Genomic DNA, 12,138 nt, shown 5'->3' with positions numbered 1-12,138 from the left:
AATGGAACTTACAGGAAAAATAGGGCAAGACTATTTACAAGAACATGTAGTGACAGGACAAGGGGGAATGGGTTCAAATTGAAAGAGAGTAGGTTTAGATTAGATATTAGAAAGATTTGTTAGATATTACTGTGAGGATGGTGAGGCACTGGAATATGTTGCCCAGGGAAGCAGTGGATGCCCCATCCCTGAAGATGTTCAAGGCCAGGTTGGATGGGGCTGTGAGCAACGTCATTTAGTTAAACTCCTGCTCTGGCAGGGGCGTTGGAACTAGAAAATCTTCAAGGTCCCCTTCCAACCCAAAACATTCTAGGATTCTGTGATTCTATGATTCTATGAAAAGAGTTGTTCTACCAAACACTCAAAAAGAGATGATTTGATGACACAAAAATTAGCTTTTGACAAAGCACTCAAAATTTGCAAACCAGGAGAAAAACAGGTAAGTGGTGGCCTAGCACTGTGGAGATGGTAGACAATCTAAAACACTACAAGAAAAGGGTAAAATACACAAGGAAAGAAAATCTGCACTCATAAAAGAGAGAAAGTACCTAAGGCAGACAAGCATATGTAGTACAAGCTGGAGCCTACAAAAAGCATTACATGGAGCTGCAGGCTCTGCTCGAAACATCAAGGGCCAAGATAATGTATTCAGAAAAAAAAATGGATTATAAATGCCACAGTGAAAACCACAAAAGAATGTGCACAGAATAGATGAGCAGGGCAGCCATAGCACCTTACCTCTCAGAATATTGCATCAGAATGTAACATAGCATTGCTGTGGAAAACAAATGGATCATTCATCTAAGAGCATCCATTCTAGGAAAAATTGAGATGAAAATTAATACTTAAAGAAAAAAAAACATGGCTTTAATTTAAAAAAACAAACAAGAAAACAAACTAAGAACCCCAAGAAAATTAAAATCAAGGAAGCCTGTGGTCCTACTATTAAAGAAATAAACATGGTACATAATTCACTGGCAAAGAAAATGCTTTGTAATAATACCAGTGAAAGTGAACCTCTTCTTGAATTAAAAAAGAGGAAGAAAGAAAAGATTTATTTTTGGGCATCATCAAGAAGAGAAAGGGTATTAAGCATCTAAGAAAGATGATTTAAGTCTTCTAGAAGATAGGAAAGCTTTAGCAGAGTAGAAGCAAAGAGTCCCCAAGAATCCCAGTACTCATCACCATAGGATGGTACCTTTCATTGCAGAAGAGAAGTTGGATAAATAGCTCATATAACTAGTGAATCATGGAGGTATGCCACCACATTTTCCATCCGATTAAAGAAGTCAGAGGCCAACCTTCAGCAGCTTATCAGTAGGAAAACATATATATGAGTGGATAGACAGATATAAAGATGTGTATATATGTACGTAGATAGATATCTACATAGATGACCATTTTCATGGACAACTTGTAGGAGTTTAATTACATCCTCCTTTACCAGATTAATTTAAAATAGGCCAAGAGGTTAAAAGATTATGAGGGTGAGAGGCTGGGAGGATGATGGCTAACAGACTGAAACCATGATTGCAGAAGCCTCATTTTTATTGATACCAGGATTAAAAAAAAATTAAAAATGAAAATCTGCCAGCCACACACAGACTCAATTTTGGGGGTGCAATTGCACATGCAGTATTGATTGTAATTACAGATTTGTCTGCAACTGGATTGCTTTGGCCCTGATTTTAGCCCTTGCTTGGCAGTTTGCCTGGAATAATACAATGTAGATTACATTTAGACAAGAAAAATGTTACCTAGGCATTTCCAGCAAATATTTGTGCTGATAAAAGGGAGAGAGGGAAACTGCACAGCTTTCAAAAGGGGTAATAAAAGTTCTTTTTTCCTGCGAAAGCCATCATAACTAATCTTAAAACATTATGAAAATTCCCCCCTGTGTTACAATGTGACCCTGCAAAATTTTACTTCAGCTGTGTGATGCGGACCCCATCACACAATATCTCTAAAAATAAAATTAAAATGGACCTTTTAGTACATCGATTTGTTGTTGCACAACAATAACTTCATTTTTCCCACTCAAGTCACAAAGAAAATGTAACACTTTGAGAATGTAAATCAAGTAACCTAAAGAACAGAATCTTTTGATTTGAGAAAGATGTGTGCATAATAATCCAAAAAACCCTCCCAACATTTTAGCAGAACCCACAATAAAGCAGCTTATTTACAGTGATCAAATAATGCCCCTGAAGGCTGTAATTAAAGAGCTTGTTGCCTCTGAAATCACCTTTTATGGAATGTTACTTTGTTCAATAAAAAACACATTTATACCCTTTCATAAACTCATCTCTAGTTGACAATCTGTTAGCAACCACTGTGATCACATAAAAGAAACCACCACAACTGGTTCAATATCTTTTTCCTCCATCTTTCCTAAAACGTTAAGCAACCACACCACCATCCTCCCTAATATGAGCCCTTTATTTGATTTATTTCTTGTTATAGGTACAAGAAAAATATTTTCGTATTAAAACAAATAATATAAAATATAAATACACTGAATGCCTGACATGGAGAATGTCATTCTTCGTGTCAGGACATGTGACAGTACCACTGAGAGAAATATTTTATAATACAATGTAAAACAGTAAAATATCTCAGTAATATGTCCCTTTTTCTTCCCAGCAGCTTAGAGCTCCATTCGGTGACTGCTCTCAGAATGAACGCTTCACTGATGCTGATAGGAAGTATGGCTCAAAATCAGGCCCATGACTAAACAGCAACAATACATCACTTGGATGTAACGCTCTTTCATCACATACCTCTGGGTAGTTTAGCAGGGAGGGCCAGGGAGAGCAATGCAAGCAAAACAAAAGGCTTGACTAAGGCGGCACAGAGGATTATTCAGCAGGGCTGAAGCTCAAGCCCAGGCTGGCTGACTCCCAGTCTCAGTCTTTCTGCTACAGGGTGCTGTTAAGCACTTCCAAGTATCCCCTGTTCTTTTGTCTCTTCCTTTTTTTTTTTTTTTTAAACAAAGACCAAGCTTTTTTTCTTAACAAAACCCAGTAACTTGGGAGGCCAAACACTAGGCATTGACTCCCTAGCCCCATGAGTTTCAATCCCTGAAGGAAAAAATTCTCCCTTTCATCTCTCAGTAGCACTTACTGAATTCATTGCAGCTGGCAGGCTGAGCAGTCTTTGAAAGAAGATCCAAAGAACTGAGAACCTGGCTGCTTAGCAGGGAGATGAAAGATCTCCCTACATCTCCTGAAAGAGTAGAACTTTGTCCCCATGTCCTTTTCCCAGTGCTCCTTTCTCCACTATTAAGTTGTCATCAGTTGCCCATATGGGTGCTGTCTTTCCCGATCAGAGGTGACTGTTTCAGGGGCTGGTGAAATTGTTCTGCTTTCACATAAAGGCTCAATCTCCTGGTGCAGCCATTCAGCCAGCATTACAATCGCCTGCTTTCCCCTACGACGTCGCTCAGCTGAAATCACAGTTTTATTAAGGCTGCTGAAGGCTCCCAAAGTAATATGAAGGGCATAACGTATCTATAATTAGTGTAAATAAAAAAAAAAAATCATTCTTTACAGGCATTTTTTGACAGCTAGCCAATTGTTCAGAGTTTATGCTCTATGGCAAGAAAAGAGATCTATTTTAAAGTTGTGGGAAGGAGAGTTTTGCTTGATAATTTTAATTATTTTATACTCTGATTAAGCAGAGGAAAAGCAAACAATTCCTGATGGTGAATTAGTTGTTTGGTTTTTTTTTTTTCCCCAGTGAAATACCTCCTGAGCACCAAAGATGCTCATCAGCATGCTGGATTTCCCCCATTAAGCTCAAATAAACTACTATCTTGCAGGGAAGAGGCTGAAAAGCATATGCACAAGTCAGGCAAAGAAGGAAGCATGCCCCAGCTTCTAACTCCAGGCTGTGAGAGTGTCTGCAAATAGTATAAATTATGGCTTTTATCCACCCTTCTCTTCCTACTCTCAGAAGGTGTCCCCAGGGAGAGTGGGTGAGTCCAGCTCTCCCATGCCCACATGGTATTCCCGAGTCCGAAGGATAGCAGCAGTCATGAAGGCAGTGTGAATTTGAGTGGAAGACCCTTTGTCAAGTGACAGAGCAACCTACTGGGCTTTCTAACAGCTCTCCTCTCTTTAACATGTTCTGTGCAACAAAAACTTTCAGGTTTGGTCATTTTGGGACACAACTCCTCCAAAAGGTTCTATGCAAAATTGCATGTTATCTTGATCATACCTTCTTAGGCTGCAAAGGGTCTGATTTTTGCCAGCATGAAACCATCAAAAAACAAAAGCTGTAAGATTTATCTTTTGCCATATAATGTAAAACTTTAAATGTCAAATGCTTTAAGTCATTTCAATCATAAAGAACTTTTTTAAAAAATTACTTCAGCAGTTTCTAATTTATTCCAGATAGGTTTATGGCCTTTTTTTTTTTATAAATACTTTCTTATGATTTTCATCTATCCAGAGGAGTCATGCTCTGTATGTGGCAGTGGAGCTTTATTGTCTGCAACATCCACTATAATGGAAAGAGCAAGGGAAACCACACCGCACAATGCAGTATCTTTCACCTTTTATTTGGGTTTACCCATATGAGTTGAAAATACTGCAGCAATGAAGAGAATTCCCAAACTTGCTTTTGAACAGCATTAGCCACTGCTTTATAAAGCTGTTCGTGATTTATTTAATTTTATTAATTTTCTTTGCAGAAAAGCTACTTAGAATTAAAGTATGTTTATTGATGTGTATGTTTAACAGAAAAACTATGTTTTGTTTGACTATTATTAAGAAGGTTGCTTAAGTTAAACTGCAGGTTCAGGTCAGAGTGTTGAGCACTTCACAGGTGCAGGCCAGAACTGGAAACAATTTTAAGCATCTTCCCCTACTGAGATCACAGCACTCTTCCCCTTATGCCATTACCATGTGTCAAAGAGAGCTAACCAGAAACAGTGGACCTGGACAAATGCCATGTTCCTTCATGAAAAGACCACCTGGTACTTGAAGGAAAAATTACCCCAGGAAAGCCCTGTAACTCAGAAAGAATGTGTGGTCATGGGCTTGTGTATCATGAGATGTTTATCTCAGGATCTTCCCTCCTATGTTATTTAATATAGTTGTCCCATTATCTTCCCAGAGCCTGAGTTTATGAAAATTGTCTTGATATTTTTATAGGCTTTTTATAGGTTCATGGGAAGGGAAATAGGGCTCCTCCTGCTGCAGACTTCCTCCTCACATCCCTTGGAGGCTCAAGTGCAATGACAGCTGGAGAGCCCTCTTTGTTAGAGGAAACTAGCACATTGAGGGAGCTTTAGCAAGCCGAGACAAGAGGTTGACCCCTGCATTGAGACAAACAACGCAATTTGGGTATTCTGCCTACCTCCTGTGCCATCAACAGGGAGGCTCAAAGCTGAATGTCATGGAAAGAAAATCCCTACAAAAGAAATCCTTGAAACAGCTTCACCCTGAGTGAAGCTACCCAGGGTCAGATTTTTCTCACTGTGTCTGAATGAGTCATGCCATTTAGGGCAGTAGTATGAATAAAGTGAGCAATATTTGACCCATAAAAGTCAGAGTTTGTTCTCACATTGCATTCACTGAAGGACATTTTCTTTCTTGTTTAGAATAAAACCTGCTTTTGAAGCAGCTTGAACAAGTGCAGGAGAGTTTTGGTGGTACATATTAATCGAGAAAATTTACCAACATGCTCTGACTACTGACCACAACAGAGAATCCAAACTATCTGTTACTCTGGCTGTACCTAGGGTTCTCGCTCCTAATTGCTCAATCAAGAACACAACTGTGTTCAAGGGAAAACACCCTTCCATTTTTACAGACAGTTTGGCTTCTATCTCTGTAAAAAAAAAAAAAAAAGAGACAAATTAATAAGTGCAAACACTGTACCACAAATTTCACTGATTGCATGTGCAACTGGGGGTCCACCCTGTAAATGTATTTTTAATGATACTCCACCTCTAAGAAATACAACCCTTATCTTCATCAAACCTGTCCATGTTTTAGCCTCTATTTTAAATTGTCATGTTGCTTTTTGTAAGAAAAAGTAGCTTTATTAATCCTGAAGAGGCAGCTTGCTTGTTTTATTCATACATGTTACAGACTGCATATCCTAGCCTTCATCAACTCATCAGCTTATCACACTTGACAAGGGAGCAGGATTTGTTCCCTCTAGGTTGACTCAGAAACTGTAAAAAAACATTCTATCCTATGTGATCATTTTCTGCTAGTGTTGAGAGTGATTTCTTGTCTAAATTAGGACTTGGGGCAGCTGAGACTTGATAGACAAGGATTCCCCTTATGTTCAGTTTGCCTAGCTACAGCTACAGGGTTAAGAAGACTTTTTGCGAAAAGTTCTAGCATTCTGTTGATGGCCAGCAGAATTGATCACTCCCCTGAAAGGCTTGCAGAAGTGCATGCTGGAAAGGTGTTGTTTCCCAGTCACAGATGCAGAGAGAGTGAAACTGAAACTGCAGAGTGGCTGTGGATACACAGTCAGCAAGAGGAACCATGAACCTAAGCACGTTCATATTCTTCATAGTTCACCAAAGTGACTTCTGAAATGGAACTATTCACATGGAGCAAAGAAGGAGGAAATCCCAAAGGGTTTTGTCTGGCATTGTTTCTCATGCAGCTGTCAGAGAGCATGAAGCAGCTGCCCAGAGGAGGGACCCTTGCCTGGCAATACTGAGCAGCTTTAGATCCCTTAGGTCGGGAAGGGCATTAACCAAGGATGTATATGTGACCCCACAGTTGCCTCTTCCCAACATTTTCTCCCCACACAGAGAGACCTGTAACTTTCCAGAAAGCATAGAGCACCACAGCTACAGCATGCTGCACACCCAGCCTGGAGAGGAGGAGGCTGGCTGCTGGCTTAGAGTTCCCTTCTCAGAGAAAGAGCAGGAAACATAGGGTTTCCCAATCTGTTTCACAGGTCCATTGAAAAGAGGGGATGTCCCAGAACTGCAATTTACACAACACACATGCTGCTTTCACATAGCTGAGCTGCAGAGCAGAGCTACCAACTCTCCCCGCACTCTGGCAAGTCTCAATCCCTGGGGGAATGGGAGAATACCATCGCTGATGTGTGTATTTAGTTTAGGGGAATAAAAAAGAACCAATGTGGGATTTCTGTTTAGGTGGAGCAAGAATGGGAAGGCTGTGGGTAGGCTAACGACAGGAAACACCAACAAAATAGCTGCCTTGAGCAGTTCTACATTTTTCACAATTAAAGTTTGACACTTTTTACTGTTCTGCCACTGGTTAAATTAAGCCTGCAGAATATTAAATTCAATTACCCATAAAATAATTATATCAGTATTAAAACAGACATAAATTTTGCAACATAAAGATGAAAGCCCACACTTGCATGCTATCTGTAAAAATCAGTGGTCAGACAGTACTTACCTCACTAAGTATCAATATTTACTAAAATGTTCACAGAAAGATAGTTGATCAATCAAATCAGTTCCCAATGGAGTTTCAGCAGTTTAATTTTTTTAATAACATATTTTAATGAGCTATTAAATTGTCATGTACTTCAGTCTGCACTGTAGTTTTTTCTAATCAGTGCTGATTACCAAGGTATTTGTATCTGGCAGACTTGCTCTCGTTTTATAATCAGCCTTCCTATTCCCTTCAGAGATTCAACACTACAGTCCAGTTTCTGTAGCAATGACATTATGACTGCAGAGTCCGAAATTATTATCCCGACAGGCATCCCTGGCATTTGCAGAACTACCATCTCCTTTCACTTCTGTTTCTGTTTTCAAACCAGGGATGACAATAATTTTTCTACTTCTGTATGGTCTTTTGAGTATGATGAATGAAAAGCACTTTGGAAGAATTCAGGGCTATTACTAATACCCCATGTTCCTGACTCTGCACAGTGTTGGACAGTGGTAGGTGATGACTGCAGGTTGGGGCTCCGACTATGCACCCACACACATGGTTGGAGGGAAAGGGGAATAGGAACATGAGAGTATGAAAAATCTCCTCAGACCTTGGTATCCTGCCTAGAGGCAAACTGGTAAGGCTTTAAACAACTGCAAGGTCCAGGTGTAGCATGAAAACTACTGATATCACCCCAGGGAAACCCTTCCCTCTGCTTCAGGCCAGGAACAGACATGTGAACAGGAACAGAACTTCCTCAGAAAGGTGTCTACTTCATAGTATTCACTACCAACAGTAAAAGTTCAATTACCTATAGCTTTTCTAGCTGAAAGTATTCCGAATGGAAGCAGAGTCTATAAAGTCCTGTCCATTTGCAGTTTGGAGAACTAAAGTTAAATACATAACATTTCACTACTATCAGCAGGAACATAATTTTTTATAGGCTAGTAAAGAGACTAATGATAGAATGAGTGCACACAGCATACATTTTCTACATACTCTCCATCAGGAATGGTAGCGGGCAGGCTTGGGTCTGAAAGCAGAGACCTAGATTGTACTTGGTATAACATGGATATAAAGGCAGAACGGATTATTTCGGAGATGCTACTTTGCCCAAGGCAAAAAAATTCACACTCTTTTCCTAGAGCCTGACTTTGTAGTTTCTAAGTAAAGTACCTTACCACATGGAAAAAGATACATCCATCTTTACAAAGCATTATGCTTTCTTTATGCTTTCAGAGGTCCTTAAAATCTGTCAAGCACCACAAGGCTAATTTGCAATTTGTAAAATCATTAGACCTAAGTGTAGTGTGTAAAAAACACTTCTTCCAGACAGAGTAAATGGAGAGTTTCATCCCTATAGCACACAAGGTACCACAGAACAGTAAATGAATCACTTTGCTGTCTTCTTATCGCATAGCTTGCTGGTAGCCTTCTTTGTTTGGCTGCTACAACTTTGATGTGACAGCTCTAATGGATTTAGTAGACTATTATTTACTTCATTAGCCATTCTGTGTACCTGGTTAAGCTGACATTAAGAAACTTTGCCTTTTTTTTCAGAGGTTGTAGAGAGAAGAATACATATTAATGTTTACATATATACAAATTATTGCTATTTTAAATTCTTTCACAGGAAAATTAATTATGCCTTGTGATTGATCAGCTTCAAACAATCATACGCAGTGCTTTAAAAATAGCTCTTCTCCTTTACTATCTGCCTCTTGTGCTGAGAATGATTACAGATTCGGGAAATCCCACTCCATAAAACCACTCAGCTGACCAGCCTGACTGCGTAGCCGTTTGGGAGCTACTACAATCAATGCACAAATGCTCAGATTTGGTCCCTGCAACCATAGTAATAAACCCATCCCAGCTGATGGACCTGCCATTACCCACACTGTGATTGCTGGTGTACCACATGGGGTAAGAGAGATAAAAAAAGCTGTCGCAGGGGTGGGGGAATCTGCTTGAGGAAGGGCTGAAGAATGGTTGCCCTAATGGAAGCTTGAAGTGCTCAAAGTAGTTCATTCTCCTGTTTAGCAATATAACAGGAGTGACTTCAGACTCTCTTTGAAGCACTACTCTTGCTTCAGAAAAAGCAACATAAAACACAATGCAATCACAGAACAGTATGTTCACCCCTGCTGCCAGGTACAGAAAGGAGCAAAATATTCAGGAGAGATCTGACAGGGACAGAGAGCTCATGGAGGGAGCGAGAGGAAGAGAGGGCCTGGCCCGAGAAGATCTTTTGTAGCCCTAGATCCTGCAAGCCTATCAGGCACCAAGTGTCTTGAGAATCTCAGACTTCCTCTGAAGCAAGGAAGAAGAGGAACCACCATAAGTGTGCTATGGGATATTGGTGTTCTAGGTACTTACAAGTATTCTTGGGATATGTTGACTGTGAGGGGAAGGAGCCAAGTAGCATGTCTGTATCAGTCTTGCATGTTGTATTAAGCAAGAGACACATGCACCTATGCTAGTGCTGCATCTACTCTGCAGGTGGAACATGTATGAGTACAGTTGAGAAACCACCAGGAGCAGAGGACAGGAAGAGGTGGTGCTGCTGAAGATCAAAAAAAGCATCAGAGCAGCACACTTCTTAATGCAAATATTCCCGGGTCTTTAGAGCACATACCACCCCCTCCCAAGGCTGTGCAGGCACTTTTATTATAGTCAGCTAATAGCTTTTTTGTCTCACATGTGAGAACACAGCTGCAGAATGGGCTGTGGGTTAAGTTGCCACTGGTTTTTCCTCCTCATGTAGAAGGGTTTACACAGTACGTGGAAGCACAAATTGAAATACCCCAGCTACAAAGATTTACTGATATGAATTTTACCATCCATGAGCAGCAAGTTGGAACTCAGAAATATGCAGACAGCTGGGCTACTATCATTTTATCACTGCATTTTTTACATATATATACATATCTCACAATATTTTGTGTACACATATAATACATATATATGTACATGTATATGTACATAGATTTACATATATATACAAATTGTTTTCATATCACTTATGTTTCCTAGGTGTGTGGAAAGGGACAAATATAGTGGCTACTCCAACTTAAGGATGCGATTTTCCCTTTTTTAATTACAGTTCCACTCTTCATCACTTAGGTAGTAGCTTCCTTATCAGGAATTTAATTCAGTCCCAGCTGTCAGACCAGTTTAAAACATAAAACTTGAACAGGCCACACAGCAAAGATCAGAAAAAGTGTATTTTCAAAAGTTTCTGGTATTTTTAGTTATGTGTATTTTCCAGAATGCCTTTTTGTATATTAATACTATTCATGTGTCCTAGGCAGTTTCCAGAGCAGCCAGAATGGGCAACTGGGACAACATGGACAGTTGTTGTTGACACTACCATCACAGACTCAGACCCTCACAGACCCTTTTCCATTTTCTTTCTGCCCCAAAAGGCTGTTCTCATGGAGGGAATAATCATCCACTCCAGCCACAGCTACTAATTGCTGTTCAGATGTTCCATGGCCACTTCCTGTCTCCTCCTACTAAGGACCAGCATGAGGATTTTTAGATTGGTGTAAAGACAGATATTGTGGATCCTGAAATGGGTATTTGGCTGAAGCTGATTCAGACTTCAGCTTGTGTCATGAAACTCTCTCTGTTTTATTTAGCTGGAGCCCGAGTTTCCCCTTGTAGTGGCATGGAGGTAATTTTCTTTTCCTAGACTGATACATGAGCTTGACATGATGTTTTCACTGTCATGGAACAAAGCCCATGCCCTGACCAAGATAAGGATTTTTCCTTCCAATGCAAGCCTCTTTACCACCTTTCCACTGTGTTTTGTATGCAAGCAGAGCCCAGCACTAAAAAAAACATAAAAAAGTTCTGCAGCAGGAAAACACAGTAAAATATGCCACCTGTGTTGCTCATACCCACCACTTCGTATTATTGCACCACCTGAAGTATCGCCAAATGCAGGACAGAACTTGAGGATAACCTCACGGTCACTTTCCAGACTCCCTGAGCCAGAAAGCACCTCTTCATGGCAGCTCTAGCTTTAATCAAATAAACTCTGTGAAGCGATTTGTGGTTGCTGGATTGATGGCTCTGTGTAAGAGCAAAGCAAATTCATGTCTCGTTCCTCTACTCTTTCCAGGATACAATGAGGACTAACTACATTTTCTTCTTCACTGCCAGTGAGAAGACCAAATGCGCACCCTACCAAAGACATTTTCAAAGCCATTGATCAAACACTCATTCTTCAAAGTGAAAACTGGGAAACTGCTAGGAGACAACTCCATCAGCATCTTCCCTCTGCCTCCCCCACATTCTCGTCAGGAGGGGGGGCCTGATGTCAAATACAAAGCCTTGACAGAAAGCACTCGATGCTCACCTTGGAAATAGACGCCTGATTGGATTTCGAGGACCCTGGGAAGGGCTCTGGGGTCCAGAGAATGAATGAAATTCTCCAGGGTAGAGGCCATGGTCCGCAGCAAGGCAGCATGTGGGCTTGGCACGTAACGACCAGTGAAAAGCTTTCGAGGCAGTAACACTTGCAGCCTGGTGCATGCCCTGCTCCGGTAAGCTGTGGGGCTCCCCGGCGGAGGGGAGGAGTGGCACGGGGAGGTACTTCTGCTTCCTTCCCTCTGTGGCTGCTTCCTCCCGTGGGTGCAGCTGGACTGGGGTGAGGCAACTGGTGGTCCTCTCACCCACACGCACCCAGCGTCCATGCCAGGCTGGGAGAAGGGGGGCGGGGGGGTGTTGCTGTGCGTACTGGGCT

The 12,138-nt window shown here is 40.9% G+C and overlaps 1 protein-coding gene across 1 annotated transcript in view; it reads right to left on the bottom strand.

Moving 5' to 3' along the window:
* The window catches only part of THEMIS (thymocyte selection associated), a 72,583-nt gene extending 60,741 nt beyond the window's left edge, over positions 1–11,842 (bottom strand). Inside the window, exon 1 of the mRNA XM_027751257.2 lies at positions 11,752–11,842. Within this exon, the coding sequence (XP_027607058.2) occupies positions 11,752–11,842 (91 nt within the window). The remainder of the gene's footprint in view (positions 1–11,751) is intronic.
* Positions 11,843–12,138: the final 296 nt, after the last annotated feature.

This window comes from Pipra filicauda, unplaced genomic scaffold (genome assembly GCF_003945595.2).
Source record: "Pipra filicauda isolate LSUMZ 115617 unplaced genomic scaffold, ASM394559v2 scaffold23_size5868930_pilon, whole genome shotgun sequence".
NCBI classification, from domain to species: Eukaryota; Metazoa; Chordata; class Aves; order Passeriformes; family Pipridae; genus Pipra; species Pipra filicauda.
This window is presented reverse-complemented; position numbering and strand designations above follow the sequence as displayed.